The sequence below is a fragment of the Stegastes partitus genome, unplaced genomic scaffold (assembly GCF_000690725.1).
Source record: "Stegastes partitus isolate 25-593 unplaced genomic scaffold, Stegastes_partitus-1.0.2 Scaffold1270, whole genome shotgun sequence".
Classification (NCBI taxonomy): Eukaryota; Metazoa; Chordata; class Actinopteri; family Pomacentridae; genus Stegastes; species Stegastes partitus.
In genome coordinates, this window is record NW_007579001.1 from 74,158 (window position 1) to 101,815 (window position 27,658).

General features: G+C 42.1%; 1 protein-coding gene across 2 annotated transcripts in view; it reads right to left on the bottom strand.

Annotated features, from left to right (window-relative positions):
• Window positions 1-2,472: 2,472 nt before the first annotated feature.
• The window catches only part of LOC103369319 (serine/threonine-protein phosphatase 2B catalytic subunit alpha isoform), a 67,255-nt gene continuing 42,069 nt past the window's right edge, over window positions 2,473-27,658 (bottom strand). The window contains exons 8-14 of one of the 2 annotated variants that reach the window (XM_008298008.1): window positions 27,044-27,138; window positions 17,467-17,592; window positions 16,158-16,229; window positions 14,705-14,731; window positions 13,670-13,754; window positions 12,183-12,280; window positions 2,473-4,327 (exon numbers count right to left, since the gene is read on the bottom strand). In XM_008298008.1, the coding sequence (XP_008296230.1) occupies window positions 4,125-4,327; window positions 12,183-12,280; window positions 13,670-13,754; window positions 14,705-14,731; window positions 16,158-16,229; window positions 17,467-17,592; window positions 27,044-27,138 (706 nt within the window). In that variant the 3' untranslated portion in view covers window positions 2,473-4,124. The remainder of the gene's footprint in view (window positions 4,328-12,182; window positions 12,281-13,669; window positions 13,755-14,704; window positions 14,732-16,157; window positions 16,230-17,466; window positions 17,593-27,043; window positions 27,139-27,658) is intronic. The other variant, XM_008298009.1, reaches the window with a different exon arrangement.

A 27,658-nucleotide genomic window follows, 5' to 3' on the forward strand; every position in this document is an offset into this window, starting at 1 on the left:
GGTTAATTGGTGATTCTAAATTGTCCGTAGGTGTGAATGTGAGTGTGCTTGGTTGTCTGTCTCTAAGTGTAGCCCTGTGATAGACTGGTGACCTGTCCAGGGTGTCCCCTGCCTTCACCCTGAGTCAGCTGGGATAGACTCCAGCTCCCCATGACCCTAGTGAGGATTAAGTGGTGTATAGATGATGGATGGATGGATGATCATCAACAGTGAAGCATCAGCGTGTCAGCAGCAGGTTACTGATGTTGCTGCTGCAGGTGGAGCAGGTTTCAAGTACTTTCGATACAGTTTTATATACGGGGACGGATGATAAATCTAAACTCTCATGAGATGATTAATGAGAGAAAAAGAAGAAAACAACTGAATTCTGATCCAGAAATCTGTTTTAAGTTTAGGAACTTTAATTTGTGATGAGAAATTGGATCATTTTATTAAACCAAAAAGGGAAAAATCTCTATTTTAAGCCTTTAACACGTCATAGATGTCTGCATTGTGACTCTATAACAAACTGAATAGTGAAATTACAAACCAAACTGTAACTTTACAGATAAACTTCTACCAAAACGTACACTGCCAGCTGTGGTCGCCAGTATTTGCTGTATTTTTTCAAAGTTATAAAATACAGTTTTATATACAGGGATGGATGATAAACCTGAACTGTTGTGAGATGATTAATGGGAGAAAGAAGAAGAAAACAACTAAATTCTGATCCAGACTTTTTTTTCTTGGTGAGAAATTGGATCATTTTATTGAAAATAAAAGGAGAAAATCAGTATTTGAGGCTGTCAGTAACCCTGACTGAACACTACACCAAACTGAACTGTAATTTGACAGATGAATTTCTACCAAAACATATACTGACAGCTGCGGTCGCCGGTATTTTACTGTATTTGTTCAATGTTATAATTGTAATTTACGCAAAGAGTTAATTACTGTACAACTGATTATAGTCGTCTACAGTAAAATATGAGGTTTAATGTTTTATACTGGAAGTAACTTTCCAATAATATACTGTATTTATATAGCGTTGCCACTGTAGTAAACATTAACCGTAGTTACCTGTAAATTACAACATTTTCTTCCTTGAAAATGTCTAAACACTATTTTGAATTGCAGACATATGTCATAAATAGAAATGTGTCTGAACATTCACTCAAAAGTGAGATTTAGAAACTTGATTTATCATTTAAAAATTAATATACCACTAAAATATTCTTGTTTTAGGCTCTGATGTTGTATTTTGGAGAAAAAAAATTGTATTTTTACAGTAATTTGTTCAAATATTGGGCAGAGTGTCGCATTTTAAGAGCTTGTTTTATTATCTACTGTGTCAAGGAACTAAAGCTGTCAGATAACTGTAGAGGAGTGTAAAGGAGAATATTTTAAAGCAGCACAACATGGAAACGCTCAAGTAAAATAGCTCAGAACTGCACTCGAGTAAATGTACTTATTCCAGATGTGCAGATGTGCGGCGCAGACTCAGAAAGATACGATCACAAAATGGCGGTTTGTTTTTGCTAAATAATGACTGGAAGAGATGACAAAGACTTGTCAGCCCTGGGGAGCTGCTCAAATACCAGCCATGACGTCTCACTATTCTTCACTGTTTACGTAACAATGAATTCACTAAACGTGGAGATAAACTCGCTGCTCACCAGAACGCTCAGTCCCATTTCTGTGCACTGATATGTTTGGAGGGATAAACAGGAGAGTTTCACGTGATACACTCGATTATTTGGACTTTTAAGGTGCGTCTCTGAGGCTGTAAACACGCCAACAAGAGGTTTATCACTCCTGAACATGCAGCGTTGGGCAGCGTGTACTCGGCCTCCTTATTATCCCCCTGAAGCTATGAAACCTCGCTGCTGTTTTTTTGGCCCTCCCAAAAAAACAGGATGCCAGAGTTTACTTCCTTTCATTTGAGCATTGTGTTTGGTTTCAGTTGAGGAGACCAAAGAACTTTCAAGGGATAAGAAAATGTTGATTTCTTAGCAGTAAGATGTATTTATGCTAGATTATTTTATTTATGTTCACCTTGTATACGGAGAAATAAATCAAAATGAAATCGGTGAGTCACACGTCGTACTTGGTGAGAATTTCCTCAAGAGTTTGGTTGATTTTTAATTTTAAAAATCTAATACAAGAGCTTTAACGCATGGGATACGGAGGAATTCAGCAGATTTCCGGCGCTCCTGCACGCAGGTATGTTTGTGCGATCTTGGCTTTGCCCTCCAAGTCTAATCAGAGGAGTCGCACAGGTTGATGAAGAGGAAACACCTTTGAGGAGGAATTGCCAAGGAGTCATTTCCCATCGACACATTCGGCAGCCAAATTCTTCAGTTAGGAGGAAAAACACGGAGCGGAACAAAACACCGAGCACAAATGAAACTTGTACGAGTGTGAGGAGGCAAAGGGAGGAGACTCTTTGTGTCTCTAACTTCTGTTTTCACACACACAGGAGACGCAGGTCGATTTCAAGTTGAAATTCATGCACATTTTTATTGAACAGTTATATAAAATACTTTTCATAGTTGCAAGTGCATGCCTCATCTGCCAACAGTTTTGAAGTTAAATTACAAAAGCAAGGCTTCATGTCGTGTAGTGAATTACTTGGGCACTTAAGCAGTTCTTAAAAAAGATCTAAGTATTTTTTTTTTTTCCGTTTCATCTTAAAGTATTGAGCAGTATCAAACCTGTAACTGATATACAAAGCAGAGTTCCAAATAATAGTCATAATAATAATAATAATAATAATAATAATAATCAAATTACACTTTCTGTGGCACATTTACAAAACAAAACAAAACCGATTCACCTGTTATATGACACAAACAGCTAATCATGCATTTTTGAGTTCCACATGTAACCACACACCTCACAAGAATTGTCAAACATGCTTAATTGGACTGTGTGCACTTACAAGCGCGGGTTAAAAATATGATTTCTCATCCATCTTAGATAATTAAATGCTTCAATTACAAAAGAAGTTGAAGGCATAGAGCATCATGGTGTTAATTGAAAGTATGCAGGTATACGTTTCCAGTATATGTTCACTAAAGCGCAATATATTTCAAAACAGGCCTCCACAGCCAAGGTATTCAGATCTTCTATTTCCTCTGTTTGATTTTTATAAAACATGCATAGGCAGACACTGTAAGTTTATTGTATTTCTTTTTTTCTTATTTTTTTTTTTACACAATATAGGTTCTCTATTTTTACTTTGTTCGCAATACTTAAAAAGAGAAAAATTAACACTCAATTCCAGCAAGCCACAATAAATCTACCCCGCCCCTCCCCCGTCCAAAAGAGACAAAAAATAAACATATTTGCAAATGATAGATAGGTAAGTGTAAATTCCAGTTATGAAACTCAAGAAAATAGGTATTCATTACCGAGTTATTTAGCCATTATACAGAAAAATCAGGTCAAAGCACACACCAAAAGAACCTGAGGTAAGCATAATATGTACAAAACCATAAAACGTTCCATTATTTGGCATTTCGACAACATTGCAACATTCTTTTTAAGACTGCCTAATTAATTTCAGAGCTATTTTATAAGAGTAGCAAAAAAAAGTTATCAATAAATAGTCCTTATTTAGTTTGTACACCCTTATATGTTAAAAACATTATCTCATGTTCTGTCCTTTTTAGTGCTGTATTTTTGTAAACGTACAATAGTTAGTAAGAAGTTACACGACTTTCCGTTTCGGTGTAAATGAGCAAGGGTCTTTCGAGAAAAGAAATAAAAAAAAAAAAAAAGAAAGAAAGAAAGAAGAAAATCAATCACCTTTAAGATCTCTCCGTGCCTCTGTTTCTGTCTGACATACTGTGGTGTGGAGTCCAATCAGGCGCCCTAAAGGCCCGACCGTTCAGAAATGTGACCTGGCAATAACTTAGCAGATTTGACTATGAACTAATATTTTGAAGGCATATCCAAAGACTAGCAAGTGAGATGTCCCCCCAGTGTGAGCCATAGATGCCTCCCCCCCACTCCACACTCCCTCCTCCACACTCCTCCACCCTCCTCCACCCTCTGCTGCCCCTTTTCTGCGGTGGCGGGCCGTGATGAGGCCGGGGGGCGAGGCAGCCCCGTCGGCCAAAGGTGGCGCCTGCTGCTGGCCTTCACTGGATGTTGCTGCCGCTGCTGGTGCTGCCCTTGGCGTCGGTGCCGTTGGTCTCCGAGGACAGGGCCTTGTTGAGCGAGTTGAGGCTGGCGTCGGAGGGCAGGGCGTCTCGTCGCGGCGGCATCCTCTCGTTGATGCGGTCCAGGCCCTTGGCCTCCTCGAAGCTAGTGATCTTGTGCTGGGGCGAGAAGCCTTTGATGGCTGTTGAGATGCGACAAAAACGAAAAAAAAAAGGAAAAGAAAAAAAGGGAGGAAAACGAGGGAGAAATCAGGAGTGAGTTTAGACGGAGGACAGTTTCAACGATTACAAGAATGGAGTCACACTTGCTCACATTCACCCGCACATCACCAGATTTGGTTTATCTGTGGTTTGATCTTGGTGCATGGAGTTGTGAGAAAAAAAAAACAAAACAAAACTTGAGGAAATAACAACGTAGGCGCTGCATCTGAGGAGCTGGTGGCTAATTCAGCTACTGCTCACCCATGAAAGCTGCACAGCTGAAGGCAAAGTTTATGCTAATGAGCTCTAAAGACGTTGCTTTACACAAATAGTTCAACAGTTTGGAAAATACCTGCATTCACTTTCTTGGGTGGAGTCAGATGTCAAGAACAATATTTCTGTCATAGGTTGCGTTAAGCTGGTTAGCTTAGCATACTGGAAACAGAAGCTAATGGCAACATCTATCTATCTATCTATCTATCTATCAGCAACCGCAGGGCTAAAAAAAATGATTGCAAAAATCTGCAGTTCCTCCAATGGCCACTTGAGGCTGGCTCTAAAAGTGAGTCAATCCCCACAGACCTTAATGTTTAAATGTCCAACTTTACAGCAAAAATAAACATGTTTACAGCCTGGAACAAAGAGGAATGTTGGTCTCTATATTCATGACTACTGTATGTGGAGGTGAAGTTTTAAACGACTCACCTGTTGATTTGTATTAAGGCTTACATTTATGCGTAATTAAGCTCCACCTCTTTGGTTGTTTTTGGATTAGCCAGGACTTACTGCTAATCCATCTCCACAGCACTGTGCTCATGCCGTAAAATGCCCTTCGCTGTAATTCTGTTACAGATAGAAAAGCGCCATGCTTGTTCATCACAATTGTTTTGGTTGATGCTAAGCCCAGGATGTAGCTACTGTGCCCCTGCAAAATAGTGATGATCGTTGCATGAACGGAGGCGAGAACCGTCATTAAAATGGCAAATTTAGTGAAAGAATTAAGCAGGGCTTCCTCACTGCGCGATACAAATCTTTAGTGTATGTTGCCTGCTCGTTGGTTGCTGTAGTTTCCTGCATAGAGGGTTTGAAAGTGGAGCAAATGCCAGAAGTGGAGCAGAAAGTCTGATGAACTGTGTGGCGGAAATAACAGACTCATACCAGAAGTGTACATCCAGGAAGTCAGACTAGACAATGCCAATAAAGCAGAAACTGGAGCCAACAGCTGTTAAGTAGTTCCTTAGGAAAGCTGATATTTCATCCGTCTTTATAAACAGTCTACGCTGGAGGATAAGATGTGGCTGGTGTATATGAGAGCAGTAACTCCACCCAGGAAACTGAATGAGCACATTTTCAAGATGTTGAACTATTCTTTCAACTGAACACATAAAGTCTCAGTATGATGCCATAAGAATCTGAACTATTCCTACTAACTAGACTAACTCTTCAACCACTGATTGAACTGTTTACATGTGTTGTGTTTTTAGTGGACAGCAGCATATATTGTACAGCACTGATCATTTTCAATACTTATTGGCTTAATAACAGATGAACAATTAATATATAAATTCATTTTTATGAAATGACAACACATTAACACCATTTATCAGAGGTTCAAAATAATGTAGCATGACAGACAAAGGATTCAATAATCCTTCTAAATCTATAAAGGGCACTCCTGGCATCAGGGTCAACAGGTTTTCACTGTACCATCAATCTATACGTTACTCTACAATATCTACAGCATGGGACCATCTAATGGCCACCTTGTAAGGCTATATAGTAAATATTCACTATTGTATACAGTCTTAAAAAGCTTAAAATATGACTGATATTAAAAAAATATGTCAACACTGGCACAGTCCAGAACACCTGAGGACCCCAAACATCCAGATCGCCCCATCACATCACAGCTTAGAACGACAAAAGGAAGAAGGAGAATGATCAGAGACAAAAAAAAGAAGGAGGGGAGAAAGAAAAAACCACTAGAGTGGAGCCCACTGAGACATTCACTTCCACAAAATAGAACCACGTTGAGAGTGAGCTCACGTACAAAGACACTACAGAGGTAGTTGGGGTGCTAACGACTTGTTAAGTCTGCTTGGAGCATGCAGCAATTAATAGTTATTGGAAGTTATGAGGGGTGGAGGTCACAACGCGAGTTGGTTTACATAAAAACAGGATCAAATTCAATTGAGCTGAATGTTGGAATCTGAAGAAAAGTTATTGAGTGACGTATTGAAGCACCACTGAAATGAATAAATCAGGCTAATCTGGTACAAAAGTAGATGTTTTGATCTTTTTTTTTTGCTCCCAATCCAGTCGAGGTCATTTCGATACCATTTTCCTAGATAGTAAATATTTCTACAACAGTAAAGTTATTCAAAAAAGTCTGTATGTGCTTGACAACTGAGTAGCTCTGCAATTCTTAAAGAAAAAAATGCATTATCTACTACATCCAAGCTGTTCCAAAGCTTGTTATGACACTCTGGTAGGAGACTGTCTGAAATTTAATGTGGAGAAGGTAGGTACCCGACTCAACCACCTTCAAAAGACGATTAAACCTGTATTCTCTACATGCACGTCAGAATCACATTATAAGTTAGCTGCAGTACCTGGTTGTGCCACAAGGTGGAGCCTCTGACTGCTCATCATGTTGGCAAGCATTTTAGCAACGGGCACCATGATTAAGACTTCTTAATGACTCTTAAACAGGCTGTATGTTGACTAAAACAGCAGAAACAACACAGGACAAATGCTCACTGTGCTCATTATGTCATACAAAAATAGCTTTTTGATTAATAACGCTGTCATTTGTTCAGAACGTTCGTACCTAACATCCTACCGCGAATTGCGCTCTCCCTTTATGACAGCTGGATCTGAACATCCCTATAAAAAGCATTTCACTTCCAGACTGATTCAGTTCAGTGGTACTTTTTAAGCACACAATCGTTCCGACATTCAGCTTGATCGAGTTTCATTTCAGCTCATTTTCAATTAGTTAAAATTGTGTTACTTCCACCTTTCATAGAGACTGAGGGTCTTGATGGTGATAATTACTGTGATTGCAAAGAAGATGACCCTTTGCTAGAATGAGAGAGGGGGGCGGGGCATCGTTTTAGTGAACGAATTGGGGGAGCGTGGAGAGAAGGGCATGATGGGTAGCGTAGTTGTGTTGCTGCATAGCACAGGTCAGACACAGGTTATTAGCAGCTCACAGGAAAGAACACGACACAGCAGGGCCACAGAGGATCCACATGGAGAGAGAAGCAGAGAAGTGTCTCGACACTACAATGGACTGTCCTCTATGGGGCTAAAGAGGAAGTACTACACAGTTTCAACGTAAATAGCAGCTGGCAAACTACTATTTAGCTCGCAGTTGAGGTTGTTCTTGCGCCAAAGGCGGTGTAAGTACAACTGATTTTGGAGAATTTGGATTTCAAAGCCTCCTGTGGAGCATTAGTCTCTATTCAATTCAGATTCAACTCTACAGAAAACTGTGTTAATGTAGAAATACAACAGCAACAACAATGCACAACTGCTTCTGTTGTTTCAAAGGGGAAAAACCTTTATGAGCTTTCATAGCAAGACTTCATTGTATTGTGTGAGGGCACAGCGGGTGGAGGGGGTGGGGGGCACGCTACGCTCTGACGGGAACAAATGGAAATTATGGTGCTGAGTGATTTAAATGAAGCTAGTTAAGGGACTGCTTTCCTCTGGCAAACTTCATATCGCCTTAGATAAGAGAACAATTTAATACTCTCCCTGTGACTTTATTAAGATATTCTATCAGGACATTAGGGGCACTTCTAGGCAGAACTGTTTGGACGTTGCGTCTAGATGGACTTAAAGGCCCTGAAAACGTATTTTCTCAATCAGCTTCTCACTCTGAGTGATCGTACATGAGGTTTAAAGAAGGCTTTGGTCACTGATTTCTGCGTTCCTTTGATCCTCAGCGCTGCTCTTGTTGGTTTGAAGTGGGCTCAATTAGGAGGCGGCCACGTCACAGGCACGCTTTAATAAGAACGCTGATGATGCCTGGTGGGTTGTATTGATCAGCGTGGAGGACAAAAAAAACCTTCACATGTAAATCCAGGTTTTCAGGGGCTTTAAGGACACAGAATGTTGGTCCAGGCGGTGGCTCTGGTATCTGGCGGAGGCTCGGTGCAGCTGCCAGATGACCTGATGATACCCATGTATTCACACCTCCCACACTATGTGAGTGTGAATGTACGATCCCTCAAGTGCAATCTCCATTTTAACGCTAGACTGTGTCTCGTTAATCTGCTTCGTATGAAAGATGCAATTTACAGCAACTTCTAGAATGTACCCAGTGAGTTCGTAGTGCTGCTGAAGGCTGATCCACTTCCTGGGTTTGCTTTGCGCTCACTCAAAAATCACAGTACGGCGCCTGTGATTATGAAATCTGTGCTATGAAACACATTCCCCTTTAAAACGTGTGACCACAGGATTTCCTAACTTACTTACTTCGTTGTCTCTGTTAATACTATGCCACATTTTGTTAGCCCAAACACCCAACACACTCTATTCAAGCACCAGCGAGATGGATGAAAACCCAGCGGAGCCCCCTGTCTATTGCCATGACAAGCAACAGAAGAGGGCAGCCAGACCCATTTACCTTCATCAGCCTCAATAGCTTCAATAGTAGCTGAAGAGAAGAAGAGGGGGGTTGCAAAATGAATGAGAGAAGTGAGCAGAGGAGTTCATTTGGTCCCAGGAACAAGTCAATGAGCAGCAAAGACAGCCAATGCCGACAACAAAAAAGGTTAACGTCATCTCCACATTTGTTATGACAGAGGACACGTGGATGTTAGCAAAGAGGGGATAAGGAGCAGGAAGAGGACAGGGATGAGCCTTTTTTCTTTTTTTTTTTTCTTTTTTTTTTTTTGCATGATGTTCCAGATCTGTAAAGGGAAGGTGACACATGTTTGTGGCAGCAAACCTCGCGGAGAGGATTGCACCTTTGAGGTACTTTGAAAAACTCTGACAAGGGAGCAGATGTAGTGATAGACATTAATATAACACACACACACAGAAAAATAAAAGAAGCTGGAAATGTGTTCAAGTAAGAGCACGGATGGAAAAGGAACGGGGATAGGTGGATGTAAAATCAAAGTACCACAGACACATGGAGCACTGTTACTGCTGCGTTGTGTGCGACATGGAGTAGCATCTGGAAAAAGGCAACGCTGAGCATCTTTTGATATGAAGATATCAAAAGTGCCGGCTTACTTTGGCGAGAAAAGGAGGAAACCTTTGGCATTTAAATCCACTTACCAATCAACTTACAGTCATCACTGAGGTTAAAAATTAACATACAAATACTTGAAAAATCAGCTTTTACACAAAAACAGGGATGCCATGAAGATGAGGAGAAATCACGGTAAAACAAAAAAAAAAAAACAAAAATAAAAACAAAAGCACAAGAGCAACAGACTGTAAACGGTATGGCTGATGGGATCAACATGACAGTAGAAGCACACTGGTGTCTGCTGCCTAAATGAGAGGGAGCAATGTGATTCTACCGATGTTGCAACAGGAATCGCTGGACATCACTCTACCTTCACCGGGGTTCTCGTTAGTGTCAGCTGCTTGCAAATAGCTTCGAAACAAACACTCCTCGACTTAGCTCACGAGAGGAAACGCTCGTCTAGAGGTAGCAAAAGGTGTCTAGTGGTTTAAAAAAAACGTACGTATTCACGGTTAATGTGCTCACGCTGAAATAGAAAGTGAAAGTACGTTCATCTTTTCAGCTTAAAGAGCAACTTGTAGGTTGATTTTTTTTTACTAAATTTGGATCATGCATAAACTCAGCAAAAAGTAAAGCTGCTTTTTTCCAGTTTGCATCATATTATGTCACCTAAAGGCGTGTGTCAGTGCTACACGTGTTGTATCCTGATATGTGGCAGCAAACTTTACAAGATGTAACACACCGTGAGCTAACAAACAACAAAACACTTGCCCTGCTTTTTCACATTTTCTCCTCATTCTCGTCTATTTCTGGCCTCTGTGACACCCAGCACTCTCATAGTTATAAAGTTTGTCCTCTGAATCAACATTTTCAGCCTTTTCGGCATCACAACTAACGCTAAGATCGATATTTATTATTGCTTGATCGGACCTAGCTTGGCTGTTCTCCCACTTGTGACATCATGAGCAAATTATGTTTCCAAGGTAGGTGTAGAAACTACTGCAGTGCACATATAAACAGATTTTTTCAAGAGTTGCTGTCAACCTTCAAGTTGCTCTTTAAATCGGTGCGACGGACGAGAGCATCCCATCCTTCCTGACCGAGATGTTGCCAACACTGGCTAAATGCTATTTCTATCTGATTTAGTCACTTCCTCCCGCACAGGATGACGAAAACATGTCATTTTAGACGACAATGACACATTTGTGTGAATTTTAACTTTAAAGCCAGACGTGTAAGTGAAGCTATGTGACATTTAGGATAAGAAATAACACTTATATCGTGTTAGAAATAAAAACAGCATTAAAAAACACTCAGATCTATAAACTCGAAGGCTACAGCCTGGCTTGGACCGCGATGATCGGGAGCTTCTGGTGGAAAATACTGTTTAAATATTGCCAACTTTGTGACTAAAAATAGACTAAATACTGCACAACACAGTATAAAATACTACGTTTTAACTACTACCATTATCCCGTAACGGTTATTTGTGCTTCATATGCTCGTTTTAAAGTAAAGAGGCATCTATTTACATAAAGATAAGAGCATAACGTAGCGTGCCGTGTGCTAGCTGATGTCGCCGTGAGAACCTGTGAGAGGAGAGGGAAGTGGTCTGGATTTCTGCTTTATTCTGTGAATGACAAGGCAGACAGCAGCTATCCCCCTTTCACTCACTGTCGTTTGCGTCAATTCCAATTCGTCCTCTGAATCACACAGACCCGCATCTATCCCGACAAGAGTCACTTAAATCTGGACAACGAAGTGACCGTTTTCATGTCTGCGAGGAGTCCGACTAAATTTGAAGTGTTTGCGAAGCGTCTACTCTCCTCTGCTGCAGCAGCTTGTCAAACTCACCGAAAGGGGAATGTTTGGAATTCAACATGAGAGGGTGAACTGAACTCTAAACTTGTCTCACAAAAAAAAAAAAACACAACAGAATACTTGCACAACCGATTATACCTGCAGTTTCTAGGGAGAAAGGAGAAAGAAAAAGATACAGGTAATATTTGAGATAAAAACCAGTGGATTACAGAAGAGAGACAGGGACGGGAAGACACACATCAAGAGGGGACACATTCAAGAAGACAAAGGGAGAAAGAAAATCTGCTGAGTGTATTCGACATTAATTGGGAAGACGGGGCTGTCTAACTTCATGTTTCTACAAACTACTGCTCAGAAGTATAAAAAAATCCAAATAAAACCACTAAGAGCAGCTGGTATTACTCAGTAGCCTTAAAGTCTGGTGATTTTTTGGGGCCGTTTTTGTGCCTTTACTTGATAGCAGTAGCGGAATAACATGCGGCAAGTGGTCCAGCCGGTTGGGAACCCTACCAGGTACAACCGCTCAGCTATCGGGTAACTAAGCATAAAGTACAAAAACGATACTGATTCACGCTGCCAGAAGCATTCAGCTACACTTACACTATTACTCTGAGGCAGCAATTTGAAATTCCAGGACTATCGCTGAGGGCCAGAGAAGAAGAAGAAGCCGGTACAGACAGTATTCTCTAAGCACTGAGCTGGCACTTTGCTCGGGGTTCTGCTGCGTAAGGGGGATTCGTGTTCGCGCGAGAGTCCGTTCTCGGGGCCGCTGACGGGGGTCTCGGGGTTCTTTGTGACGGTCTTACCATTCTGCAGCTTCTCTTTGCCACCGGACAGCACGCCGCTTGGTAGCATTCCTGTCGGAGTCAGTCCCTTCAGCGTCAGCACGCTCTCGCTCTCCTCTCTGAAATGCCAACACAGGGACACTCACTGGGAAGGAACTGGCTTAGTGAGCGGGTAAATTAAAAAATAAGGCCACAGAGTTCAATTCAGCCAACACAGTAGCAAGCGGCTGGGAAAATCAGAATAATGCTCATAATTTTACTTCAAATAATTAAATTTTAAGGACAATTTCTGCTTGATCTTCTCTGATTTGCCTGCAAATTTTATTGCATAAAATATGGATATTTGCAAACATATGTGTGAAATCGTAGCTTAATATATTAAATGTTTTCGTCGACCCACTTTCAGTCCTTTTCTGTGTATTTAAATTTGAGGCCAAGTTTGATCGACAACATCTCAGGGACTATTTAACATAAAAGTGTTTTCAGTTATTTATCATCACACCATCAGAATCTGCAATATTGGACAAGCAGCCTCAAGTTTTAATGTGTGAAAGACGTGCTGAATGTGGGTCGACTGGCAATTAAACAAAATAAACTCAGAAAATACTTGATAAACCAATCTAGAATTTCCCAGATGGCATTTTAAATATCCATATCCAGTATCTCTCCAAACGTATGCTTAATTGTATGATTGTTTGCTGCCTACAGACAGTGAAAAACATGCTAGCTAGTTGTTAGCATTACTTAGTAGTTGACTAAAATGACATATATCAATGTCATTTTGACTTGTTGTAATTCCACTTTTCGTCAAAATATCCATAATGTAATTCTGACTCAAAGTGTCGGTGATATCTGCAACCTGAATTGTCTGAATAGTTGTGAAGGATGCTGCTCATTGGATAATGGCCCAGCAAAGCTCATCTTTAATGTCATTTCTCCCAGCTAAAACTCCAGATGTCTGAATTACAGATACTTACATACAAATCCAGTCTGGTTATTAAAACAGCTTGCCATATATGCCTGAGCATGGTGGCGGCATCATCATTAGTCAAGCTCCACTGTGCTTGCCCTTAAGAAATACTCTGGAAAACGTAGCTTGTGTACTGCGCTACTTGATCAATAAAACAGTTTTGCTACTGAAAAGCTATATGATACAGAAACCAGAGAAATGGAGTTTATCCAATAATGCATTTCAAGTGTTGCTATAGTTCTTTTTTCATCTTTGCTAACTCTGTTTTGATGCTGAGTGTGCAGTTAGTTTGTCAAAGACATACCACAGGCAACAGCCAAAATACTGAAAATGTAGATTGTAAAACCAAAATAATGTCCCTGAATAGCTTGCTAGATCTGATTATCTGTTGGCGAGATGTTCCATCTTACACAGAATCATGGACCCACTGTTAATATTGATTAGTGCAGCTTTAAACATGCAGCTGTAATTCTGTATTACTGAAGGCAACACGTCAACCGAAGAAAATACATGATCCAGATTTTTCCCGTTTGCGTACCTGAGCACAGAGAATACCCTGGCCATCTTTCCAATAGCGCGGATCTTGTTGCGGATGACCTCCTTACGGGCAGAAGCTGTGGCACCTGGAGGAGTCACAAGCCAAGAGAAGTCATACAGACTGATCCACGCTAAACCACGTCCTGTGGAAGTGCAATCTGCAGCACTGTGCTGTCTGTGTGCTTCAATCTCTACATGTCTCCTTACATTATCGAATTCAGCAAATGTCCTCAGACAGAGCATGTTTGTCGGACTATTAGTTTTATCCAGAAGTGCATGAGGCAAACGCAGCACAAACACAATGTTGTTATTGAAGTCCGAATTTCAGATTATAGGAAATAGTTCCATAAACACATCACACCATCTGAGTAACTCTCAGCATCCAGGTGCATTCATGCGTCCTCTCTGTCCCTTTAGCTCTTACACACTATGTTCCCCGGAAAGATATTTTAAAACTTGTTAGTGAACATGGTCCGTAAACGGCCTGGTCCTTGTCCAAACATGTCTTTTCAGCACGTTCGATGAGCGCACTCGGCATGAATTTTCCTGTGCTGTGTTTTAGCTGCGGAGACTCTAACAGGATTTTTCCTGGAGTGGAAAACAAAACTTTGTTTAAAGAGACCCTTTTGCAGAATAACAGTTTTAAGGCCCCTGGGACCCAGCTTGGAAAATGCATGAGCATGAGGGATGGAAATGAAGTGGATGTGTGGTGTGAAGCTGGGTAAAGGAAAGAGCTCTGATGTCTTGGTTAAAACTCCTCAGATTGAATAAAACATTTATTTAAAAGATGCTTTCCCACCCTCACCCTCACTGCTCTATCGTTGCTTATTTATTCTGTACAAAGTCTACATTAGCTTTTTGCCCTTTTGTCTAAACTACTGACACATCCTTCAGTTTAATTAAGAACAACAGTGAGACAGTGTTAGAAGGTGCTTTAAACAGTCGAGTTAGTTGACAGACTTCTGAAATGCAGAGAGCAAGCACCGGAAAAAAGAAAATCTATGGCTGCACACACCACTACGGCTAATGTTTGTACCTTTTTTGGGGGGATATATTAGCTGTCCTTCTCATGAAACACCCCCAGAAGAGAAGACAAAAGAAAGGACAGAGAGATCAGTGGATGGCTGTAGAATGAAAGAGGAGGTGGAGGACAGGGGGGGGAGGCACACGGCGAAATAATAGGCGAGAAAGCACAACGAGTGTGAAAGGAAAGCGATGCCTTGAGCACAAAACTCTGGAAAACATAGAAAAGAGAAATTAGATGAAGTAAACCAAGGGAGTGACAACATCACAGCATGAGAGGGAGAGAAAGTCAAGAAATGTGTGAAAATGTGATGGAAATATCAATTTAACTGGAAAACCATGAGAAGAAGAAAAAAAGAGCAGATAAATAGCAGGGCAACGAAAGGATTATGAGAGATTATAAAAAAAGGGCAGAGGAAAGGTGAGTGAGAAAGGATAGAACAATTCAAATGTCAACATAGTGGAAAACTGACAGAATATATGAGTGGAAATGGTGCAGAACTGAACAGAAATGAGCTCGAGAGGAGATAAAAGTGAAAAGTGAGGGCAAGGAAACGGCCGCTAAAACCACCGGGTGAAAGGAAAACGATGAAACGTTAAAGGACGGCGAATGATTTGAGTTGTGTCGACTTCCAAATCAATATAAACTCAACTTAGCTTTTGTAATTATGCATTTAAAATTATAATTTATACGCAATCAACTGAAAAAAGAGCTGTTATAAGACTGACAGACTTTGAATATTAAATATGAGGGATTGCAAATATAACTTCTGACAACATGTGACAAGTTACTTTTACAAATTTTAACTAAAATCTTAAGTAAAACAATCACATGCTGTAGTGTGAATTTGTTCCTTTAGGCTCTACACTCCGCTATATGTTGGATTTAGGCGCTTTGAACACAAATGTGGTTGGAATCTGGTGATATCCTGACACTCCACCCATTTGTGAGCGAGTCAAACTGTGTGCATCAGTAAACACAAAGAGAGTGAGGAGGAGGAGGAGGAGGTGGAGGAGGAAGGACTGGTGAGATCATTTCTTGTTGGGCAGTAAAGGGTGGGGCATGCAGAGGAAAACTGGTCATCTAATTGCAGATAAGCGGTAACCCAGGATGAAACACATGATTTAAACTTGTTCTATGATGATAGAAAGTGTGATAAGTGCAGGACTGAGCAGAACAAAAACCAGCAGCTGTCTTTGAGGCATTTTAGTCATTTTAAAACCTTCAATTTTGTGAATATGTTCAGCTGTAGAAGGCTCTGCTGATTCTCTGGGTTACCTAAGGGAGACATTTAAAAGCCCCCAAATACAGAGTTTATACACTGAGGAATGCTTAAAGGTCGCATATGTTTAACTGGATGTTCCCAATCCTGTTAATTGTGTGTATACGAGGTTTTAAATGAATAAACGTCTGTTCCTGGCGGAGGTCTCCCTCTACTGGAGCTCAGGCAAACTGCAGTTCTCACCGTCCAGCTCCTCGTCGGTCGTCAGCTCATCATTGGAGCAGATGCTCAATACGTTCACCAGCATCTCAGTCACTGCAAAGAAGAAGAAGAGAAACACACATTGTTAGCTTATTTTTTTACGATAACACTTCATTATCAGTCTTCAGCCTGAAGGTGTCGAACCACTGGTGGTGCTGGTGAGACGGACTAAAGTTCGCCGGATTAACTCCTCCACACACCCAGTCAGCAGTGACCATCTGTGACCTCGTAACACTGCTAGAAATGGCCTTGTGCAGAGGGGTCGCGACTAAATTGGGCTTCCTGGAGTGACTGCGTCAGCCATAGTTACGTGTGATTAACTGACACAGATGTGTCACAGCTTAACCCAGAAAGCACAAACAGCTGGTACAATATTCAAAGGCACTAAGACCTCTGCTCATGTTGGCCCGTCTGTTTATAGACATTTATGCAAACCTCACAACGAGAGCGCTTTAACTAGTTTCACAACGAGAGCTGCAGCTGATCTGCAGATGGTTCAAAATGCCGCATTGTCTCACGAAGAGCTCAAGTGCTGCCTTCTCTCAGTAGTAGTATGAATTTTTTTTAAAGTATGAGTCAATTGTGTGTCCATATTAGAGCTACAACTAATGATCATTTAAATTGTTGACTGTTTTCTCGAATATATCCTTAGTCTGATCTATAAAATGTTAGAAAATGGTGAAAAATGTCAATCAGTGTTTCTCAAAAGCCAAAGATAAGCCCAAAGTTATTCAACTTACCGTCATTGAGGAGTAAAGAAATCAGAAAATATTCAAATTTAAGAAGCTTAAATGAACTTTATTTCTTTAAAAATGACTCAGACTGATTTTCTTATCAGAATAGTTGCTGAATAATTTAAAAGTTGACAGCTCCAGTCCATATAATAACTTAAATTTACTCCGATCAGCTACTGAATGTGCCGAGACTTAAGATGAAAGAGGACTGAGCTGGTGTTTACTTTGCCTCTGGAATAGTTTACCTCTTTTTAAATATTAGATTATCCAGTTCAGCTGAAGCCTCTCAAAACACAGTGGCTGTCCCCATTTTTCACTGTCGCCTCTTAGTGCTCCTCGTTTGAAGCACTTTGTCACAGAAAATGAGCCATTTAAATCAATCTTTTTCACTAACTCTCGCATGTCTAACTTATGTAATTAAGCTGCCTGTGAACATGTTTCTGCCTCTTCAGTCATGTGTTGTATGTATTGAATGTCATTTTAACGGTGACTCAGGGAAATGAACGCTCAATGTTCTCCTCTCATGTACGACTGGATGTAGATGTGTGCTCGCTCACCCTTCTCGCCGACAAAGGGCAGGGACCAGGTGAAGACGTCCATGAAGTTGGGCAGCCAGTAGGGGTGAGGTGAGCAGTTGAACTGTCGGATGTTCATCACGTTGTTCTCGTACTTCAGCACCGCCGCTGAGGACGGAGAGAAAGAAAAAAAAAAAAAAGGAAAACACGTGGAAAGTTCAATGCTTTCTATCTGGTATTTGGACACACAGCAGGAACAGTTGCCACAGAAACATCGCTTTAAAAGCAAAATCCACATGTCCAACGATAATGAGCCTGAGCACTAAAGTACACCTCTTTGCTGCAAATCACTCTGCATGATGGCGCAACAAAAAAAACAAAAAAACTCCGGTTAATGTTTAGGTTTCAGCTCCGACCGCAGCCCAGGTCCATTAGGAGGTTCTATCGAGTTCCAACCACCACTTACAGCATCACCTCAACTCTCCGCCACGTCACTGGTCCGAGGAGAATATCTCCAAGTACTCAGTCTATCGGATTACCATCAGCCGAGGAGCTAATAGGAAGCATTAAAAATCATCATTTCAACGATTGATTCATTCATTCACTCAATCGCCTTTATCTCAAACTGACATTTGTCTCTTTCGCGCCTTATTGACCCTGACGGACGCACTTGAGTTCAGCTCTCCTTCTCGCTTGAGTCGCTCCAGGATTACTTATCGCAGCGAGGTGCAACACACATCACATGAAACTGCTCGATTTGACCTTTCCAACGATGCCAGTTGCCCGTCTGTGCGAATAAATCTCAATGAGGAAAAACAAAACGTTATTACAACCTGCTGTGCATCCTCCGCCACGCTCATTACTCTTATTTGAATTACTCATTGCGTAGACATGTTGATAGCTAGATGTGTTCATAGCTAAATGCGGTAAGATATTAACACATTTATGCAACGACACGGCAAACATTTGCTCGCTTTGCTGCCTCTGCATGTACGCTACTGTATGTCAACACTTCAGGAAATTAAGTAATGACATTTATTTCTGTTGCTCCCATTATTATTGTTCTAATATTCTCCAGTAAAACTATGAAAAAACATCTATATTTCTCGCATTTTATGGTGGGAGACATGAAAACATAATTACCTCGTAATACTAAATATTATTCCTCTTGATATAAAGGCTGTTATATAAAAAATCTGCAAGTGTTATCGTGGTAAATGATGGAAAATTTGGATAGCTCAGACTTACTTTCACTTATAATGACCTAAAGTGAAGGTAGTGAAGTTACTCTGACAACAGCCTCGGGCTCACAGGGTTGAGCTAACACCCGAGGGGCTTTAATGTTTCTTCTTAAGACGCACAACTAATTTGCATTATCAAACACTTCTAATGTGAAACTTCCTCTGTGTTTTCTTTGTTGTTTACCTTTCCCTGGTTCGTGATTCAGTATCTGCAGGTACTGGGAGGAGGTGTGATTCAGCGAAAACCCACCGGTTAGCGCCGAGCTCCGTTTGGCGACGAAACAATCACGGAAAAAAAAAAAAAGTGTAAAGTGGCCAAAACTGTCATCCGCAGGAGAAACTGAAGCCTGGACGGAGCTCAAGATCTTGTCAAACGCTGTCAGTCAACCGCTGGTGATGACAGTGAATCAAATGGTTCGGTACAAAACTACCTACACAAAGACCCAGAGGCAGATCTTTTATTTTTAATTTTTTTTTCCTTCTAAGGTGATATCGACACAGTCAGCATTTGTCAATCTCTCACTTTGACAGTGGGACTAATTTATATGCACGAAGTGAGTCGTGTAAATTAAAGGTAGAAAACTGCACAAGCATCCAAATGAAGGCAAAAAAAAAAGAAAAAAAAGAAAATCAATCCCCCCTTTTCTCTCTCCCCCGGAACATTTCCTCTGAGTATTGATTACCGCCCCCAGTGGGTGAAACACGTCTGTCATTTACAGGATTGGATACATGAATAACATCACAGAAACACATGGCTCAGCATTTGGCCTCTACGAGTCTGAGCACTTTTCATTAGTTAACAGAAAAGCAATTTCTGGTGAGGAAGGAAAAGAGCAGAGGCAGAAAACCAAAGTATTGATGCTCGATGCTCGCCGCGGAGCCCAGCACAATAATGACCATTAGCGTGATCTAATTAGTATATTCTTAATTTCCAGGCAATCGGACATTAAGCGCAGCTGCTTATTGACAAGTTCTGGTCATTATTAGAATATTCTGCTCCGAAAGCGAAAACATTGGTGCTTTCAAGGCTTTGTAGGAAGACATGGGCTTTAAAAGGAGCAGGGAAAAGTGCGTAAAGACCCATAAAACATACATTTATCTTTAAATCGAGAGCAAACAAACATGATTTACTGTCCAGACATGAGAGCGATCCATCTATCTAAACACCAACATTGGCTCAGTTGTTTAATTTTTTCAATATTTTTACTCGTGAGTGTGCTTGGTTGTCTGTCTCTAAGTGTAGCCCTGTGATAGACTGGCGACCTGTCCAGGGTGTCAGCTGGGATAGACTCCAGCCTCCCCCGCGACCCTAGGGAGGATTAAGCCGTGTATAGATAATAGATGGATGGATATTTTTACTTGTAAACTCCTTTTAGAATATTCAGAAACTCTACACATAAATCATTCAAGCCGCTATATTAATCATGTAAGAGCAGAGAGTCCAGTGGGTGTGGCTGAGCCGGCGAAAAAGCAGAGCAAAAGTATAAAAACAAGCAAGCTGTGTGTTAATTAAAGCCTATCTGACAGCAGATGAATTAAAAAAAAAAAAAAAAGACTAAACAGCTGTGATGGCAACTGTCCCTCCTCGTGTACTTGCTAGAACACGGTGCAGGCACAAAAAGACACCCTGTTTGGAAGAAAAACTCGATATCTTTCTTCGTTATTATAATCACATGGTCTCCGTGCGCATAGAAACCACCTTCAAAACAGACCACAGAATGCCCCATGTGACCTCACCCATGATTAAGGCGCAGTGCGAACGTGGGCGTAGAGGCAAACATGAGCGCTGCCAAACATAAATATATCCGTGCTGTATATAGAGGCCTCAGCTCCTCTTAATACACGAGGCCGGTCTGGTGGCCCAGATCTGGGGTAAGCGGACACCGTGGCTGGGTCACCGTGGGGGACTTTCCTGCCTCACCCCCTCTCGGGCTCCAGAATAGCAAGTCATCAAACCTGGCATCCGAGCAGCTATAACCTCGGCGCAAATCAGGTCAGAAAACATCGCGCCAGGCTGGGATTTGCCTCGGCGTGTATGCGTGAGCGTGGAATCGCTAATGCATATAGTGCAGTGACTGTGCAATTAAAGTGAACCACTGCAGAGCTTTGGCTCTTTGTCCAAAGCTGCACAAACAGAGAACAGAAACCTCTCCTGCAGGGGAACATCCATACACTTGTATAATCAATCTGGCATTATTATCAATACCAGCTAAACATTACTAGCCGGTCCAATGAGAGGAGCATTGTATTACTCCGACACGCTCCACTCAGACGGAGCTGTGGGTGTTTATCTGTGTGCGTTGGCGTGTATGAAAGCAATCGCACACGTGGGCAGCCATTGCATAAACATCACATACTGCATAAACATCGTTGAGGCACTTGATTGAATGCAGCCATGGAAGCCCAGAGGGAAAAAGGCAGAGCGGGGGAGAAGGTCAGCTCCCCTGCTGTCGCTCCTTCAAATCAGATTCCCTTTAAAGGAACAGAGACACCCGACAACCTCCCTCGTGCAAAACAAACATATTCGTCAGGCTCTGGGTGCGAGCGGTTCAAGGCCCCGCTGTCTTTTTTAGAACATGCAGATGAGGGCGACATGAGCAGCACTTTGTTTCCCAATTATCAGAACACTCATTACTACAAATGCACAATTATATGCAAAGTTATTTCTCATGCAGCGGGAGGTCAATGCACTTGCGGCGACCAGCTGCGAGTTCTGTGATTAACTCCTGGGCTGAATCCGGCTCTGCATGGCAGCCACTAGAGGTCTCTGCTGCTCCGGTGCTGGCTGTCGGGGTAGCTGAGGCCAAGCCTGCTGCAATGGTAACACATATTGCAAGGCGACGCCCGATCATTAATTATTCATAAGGGAGTGCCTCCAGCCGGTTTCCCCGGTAACGAGGACTGTTAATTCTGCTTTGAGACCAGGGGGAGATTCCCACTGTCCTTCCCCGACGCTCAGTGCTGACTGCAGATCTGTCTCGAATGCCTCCGGTATAAAGTTCCACTGGGTTAGTATTCCAGCCCAGCCTGCTAGACCTTCTTGGTTCATTACGTTCAGTGCTCTCCTTCCATTTGATGTCAGATGTGTGGATAGCATGAACTGAATCCCGTCCACGTACATTTGAGCAACTGCTGACGGCTTCCCAGTTTATTTTTAATCAATGAGAACATTTGCAATATCATAGCAAACCACGTCTTTGCACTCTCTTGGTCCTGAACTGTTTGTCATTTGAAAGAACCTGTTGGAGCCTCGCATCAATACTGCACTTCAATTTGTTAGCCAGGACCGAGCACTCCGCAGTGTGGGCAAGCGCCACGAAAGACAGTCGTGATATATAATCACTGCGCCAACATAATTTCATGCAACAGTAGAAGCCCATCTAAAATGACAATGCGTCTACTGCAGCACGGTGCAAGAATGCAATGCGGGTCTAATGTAATTAACTGCATGGAGGAGACTGCTCTTAGCAGCCTTTGTTTAGCAGCAACTTTGAGATTAGAAATGATTTTAGTTTAACCCACTGAACCCCAAAACCTGCTGGTGCGTTTGAAAAGGCAAGTTATTCTTTGACCACATAAATTGCACCATTTATAAAAGCAAGAGTGTAAAAAAAACAACAAAAAAACAGGAAGTATTGTATGAATCATTGGTTTTGTTGGGAAAAACAACCAAATCAGATTTGGCTGTTTTATCAAAAATTACTTCTTTAAAAAAATTGCCAAAAATGTACTTTCTGCAGTAACCAGATTCTGTAAAAAAACAAAAAAATCTGCTCTCATCTGCACAACCGTGAAGTCATTAGAAACTTGAAACTATGACCATCAGTCAGGTGAGAAATATTCTGAGACTTTTCGGCTGAACTGCAGGCAATGTTTCCACAGAGCAGACAGGAGACAAGAATGAAAATAAATTAAAAATGTAAGTAGTAAAATATAAATAGTGTGCAGAGATACCCTTTCCAGTACTCATAACACCTGTGGACACTTGAAAAAATGTGATACATGTTGATTCCAGGTATTTTTTTATATTTGTAAAATGAATAATCAAAGAAATTCAACTTTTGCTTTTTAAGGATATATGGAGTTAGAGCTTTGTTATACTCAAGAAAAGCCATTTCTGAGTCATCTATGCTACTAACCATGGTTGTGCTGTTTCTGTAGAGGTACAAGCTTTTATATTGGAGTGAAAAATGAGCCCACAGTGAGTAAAAATGGCAAAAAACTGGTTATGGTCCAGCGGGTTTACAAAAATCCCGTCAGGGCCTACTAGCTAGTCTTTTCTGCAGATGGATAGCTCAGTATTATGTATTTTTGTTCACGTTCTTCCATCAGTAATATGGGACGAATGGGAACCAGAATTTAAAATTGGAACCCAACTCAACATAGACACCAATGGTCCATAAAAGTGATAATATACTGTCATAAAGTTTAAATTTTCCTTATTGAGCAAGTAGAGTGTGCACTTATAACATTATGTTGCTCAATTTTCCCGTTTTACGCAACATGCAAAGTTGTGTGAAACTTCTCATGTTTACAGAGAAACGAAGGGAAAGCCCAGTAATGACCAGAGTGATAACAGATGGGTGGGCATCTGCAGCCAGGGATACTCTGCTCTCTGGCACAAGTGACGAGGAGGGAAAAATGAATTCCCTGCTGCGCTGGCGTCATCACTTCCCCTGCTTCCACCCTACTATTTATTCCAGAGGCAGGGCCAAGAGCCAATCATGCCTCTCCATTTCCCCGCAGGAAGGAAATGGTGCAAAAAGTGATCCCTGTCCAGTTTGACCCGCGAGTGAACCGGAGCGATGCCTTTGTTGTTTTAAAAGAAATATTAATTCAAGTTTCCATTCCATCAATCCAATCCCGTCTCCACGTCTGATCCTAATTTGGTTATATAAGGTTCAACTGGTGTGAGATGGATTAAATCAACCAAACCTCCACTTCCTCGGGGGTGAAGTAAAAGATTCGCATCAACAGCGCTGGCAGCATCACTGTCATTTAGCTTTTATTCCATCCAAGCAGCATAACCATTAGGATTCAGTCGTTGGCTTTGCTGGACCAGTCAATAATGATGCAGCAGAAAACATTCCATTAATACAAAACCGCAAGCAATCTCCAAAGTGTACAACTGCCAACTACACCCCCCTTCCTCCATCCTCCTCCTCCTCCGTCTCTCCTCTCGCTCTCTCTCCACTGCAGTCACTTCAGGACTCAAACCGTGAAAGATCAAACAGTGAAAACTGCTAAATCACTGCTGCTGCCTTTTCATTTAACACAGCCTCGCTGCCAGCTCGCGAGCGTCGCCGCTACTTTTTTCGCCCGAGGGGTTTGGGTTGTGGGGGTCGGACTGGTGACGGGGTCAACGCCTGACGCCCGCCGCCACAGTTTGACTTCAAAGTGGCATCTGAAAGCTTGATCTTTACAGAATCACCTCCTCAGCATCATTCATGTGTTGATTATTCTGACTCCTACTACCTCCTGGTCTGTCTGTGTTGCCTCCTATATATATATACATTCTGCCTCCCCCTCCCTCACCCCTACGTGGAGAGGTCTCATTGGTTAATCTGGCCAACTCCCAGCACAGGATTGATGGGAAGTGCTGATGCCTCCCCCCCCTCCTCTTTAAGATTTATGTGCCCACTCGATTGGCCATCAATCACAGGGGCGTTGCTCAGTGGGCTCGGAGCTACAGCACGAAGCTAAGAGCACAGCAATTCATTACGGGGGCTTTGGTTCTACCAGCGAGCCCCACCCACATGACTGATTAGGAGAGCATCAACAGGACTGATAGGGCTGCGCTGGTTAGCTGTGTAGCTGTGGGGGGAGAAAATACATCAAGCAGAGTGAAGTAAATGATTGATAAAATGAAGCCGGCTTAAAATCTCTCGTTTATTCGCTTTGGAGTCTCTCTCTGCCATTATATGTGGATTAGAAGTCAAAGTTCTTGTCGGACTCAGAGAAAAGTCTCCCTTCAGACAGTGAATGATGAGAGAAACGCTAGTTAAGACGTATCTGTGTTCCTAAATGAAGTCTAAAAACAAACACAGAGTAATCTTTTTCTCCGCTGATAACCACTCCTGCTCTGGGAAGCATTTTTATCAGCTGAAGGTCAGCCAGTCGCAACCAAAATGAGGGTGCAGACGAAAATCATTTCAGATATTTCGACTGCTCCATATTGAGCTCGAGAGGTGATTTTCCAGGCGAACGGTTGCCAAAAACTAAAAACAACACGCGCCTGACATCACTTTTGTTTGTTTGTTTGTATTGTGTTGTGTTGACTGCGAGCCATAGGAAGATTAGTTGGCATGGAACAAATAGGCTCCTAATAATAAACGGTGATCCAGACAGGCAAACTGCCTCGCTGTTTCTTCACTGTCTTTAATGTGTAGGGACGGAGGCATCTGAGGGCAGCTCGCGGGGAAAAGAGCAAATGTAACCTTGTGTCAAATCAAAGGCAGCAAACCTGCAAATGGGCCAAAAGGAAGCAAAAAAAAAAGGACAAAAAAGGACAAGAAAGGTCGCCCCCATCCTCGCACCGGCAGTATTATGGCATTTCATCACAAGAGGGATTGCAAAACAGCGAGCGCTACCTCCATCCAGCTCTTTCCTTCCCATTTCCATTTCCTGTGGCTTTGCCCACCGCCACCTCCACTCCAAACGTGCCCCCACAGCTAAAGCAGATACTGTCTGTTCTCCGGGGAAAAAGTGCTGACTCACAGCACAAAGGCAAGCCTATCTGGGTGCGTGGGCACCGCAGCACAGCGTAGGGCGCCACCAGGTGCCAAGTGAACCGGCACGGGGCCACTTCATTTCACACCAGCTCGCTTCCTGAACCGATCGCACCAAAATCAGCGTCGCGGAGCCTCCGCAGACAAGTACAGAGCTGTGACCCACTTTCATTTAGTGCTGTTGATACGAGGCATAATGGCTCTACAGTGGAATTCTGATAGGCTGCACAGAAACATCATGACGCTGACACCTTTTTAAAGTGTCAATCTGGGATTTCAATCATATTTAAGAGTCTCGGGGAGATTTTTAATTCATTTTTGGTCAAATACAAACTTCTTCAAATCCTTATATCTGTGAACCCCAGACCTAAGAGTACAAACATCAGATTTTTTTGTTTCATCAGACTTTAAATCGCGATATTTCATCAAAATAACTTTACTTGGGGCGCCGCTATAGCTCACCTGGTTGAGCTGGCATCCCACGTGCAGGGCTACAGTCCCAATGTGGAGGTCATGAGTTCGAATCCCGCTCATGACCCTTTCCCACATGTCCTTCCCCCATTCTTCTCCCTACTTTCCTGTCTCTCTCTGACTACACTATCCAATAAAGGCACAAAGGCCAAAAAAATAACTTAAAAAACCCCAAAAACCTTACTCTACATTTCTCATTTAAAAATTTGCCAAAGACAATCTGCTTACAATAATTCGATTCTGTAAAAAACACAAAATTCTGCGCTCCTCTGTGCATCTGTGACGCCACAAGCGACTCAGCTGCAGAAAATAGTCCCCTGACAAAAATTCTGAGAGATTTTGGCTGAACTGCAGGCTGTGTATACACAGAGCTGATATGAGATAAGCATTAAGACAAATTAAAAACGTAAGGGGCAAAATATGCACATTTTTTGTTCTTGTATTGGCAGCACCAATATGTTTACTCCAAGTTTAAAAAAAAAAAAATCAAAGAAATGAAACTTTTGTTCTGCTTTATTTATGACTTTTGGTCTTGAAACTGTTTTCTGCTGCACAGAAGACATTATTGAGTTCTCTCTGCTTCCAGTCATGGTTGTGTTGTTTCCACAGAGCTGCAGGACTTTTATATTGCAGTGACAAATGAGCCCACAGTGAGTTAAAATGTGGCGTGACTCACTGGATGTAGGCTGCAGGTATAAGCCTGCCATTGACTGTACACTTCACGCAGCTTTCTCCTTCTATCTGTGTGTCACAGTTTTTAAAACCCACTTCACTCTGGGTAACGGCAACAGGTTTCAGCTGCATGCTAGGCTGCAAAACGGTCTGGATATGCAAGACTAGTGGAGTAAAACAGAAACTGCTCGGGGTTCAGAGAGTTAAAGGGGGAATTAAATCATATATTTAAGTGTCTCTGCGTCTCTGTCAGCCATACAGATACAATACCAACCAAACCACTCATGTTGTTATTTGTTACACCTGCGCTTTTCCCACAGCGATGTATAGATGGCACGAAAAAATGCATCATTACATTTTGCACGAATCTGAAACCGCCAACTCTCCAAACCCGGATCCGCTTGTGTGTGAATGCGACGTCGCCCTGAGGCAGGTCATAAATGTGACACTGTGGTATTGGTGCTACAAGCCACAGAAGACGGATAACGGCACACTCCGCCTCCTTACCTTTGTTGTTGTAGACATCTAGGTAGTTAGGTGCTGAGAAGATGGTGATAAGGGACGGGAAGCCAGTGGTCTGACTCTTTCTGTACATGCGGTATCTGGCAAAATGCGAGAAACATCAGTTAATATCAGTGCAGTCAACATGTGGGTTACTCAACAGTGTTAAACCCTCGAGATCTGATTAGCAGTGACACTTTTTTTTTTTACCTCTTGCTTTCGATATGTTTATGTTGGTGCATGAGCAAAGGGGGCACAACCTCAGGAGACTAAATCCCAGAGTTGCAGGTGGAGCACGGCCACAAGTCAAACCAACTTAAACCCAAATACAACTACTGATCTCACTGTGAAGGGTCTAGCTGGTGCATCTGCTGCACCAAACCTGACCGAAACGGTTAAAAAAAAAAGACCAATTGCAAAGACAACCTAAATGGAGCCCAGTAGCATAATTACATGTGTGGTCTCCGGCGTCTGGGGGCAGCAGTCTCGGCTGAGATGTGGCGAGGCGTCCCCTGTGACCGTGCTGTGGGTGTGCGATGGTAAACAACCTCCTACCGCCTTAACCTTATTCGGAGGCAGATCGTCTTGACATTTCCACCCACCGGCCCCGTTTTTTAAAAG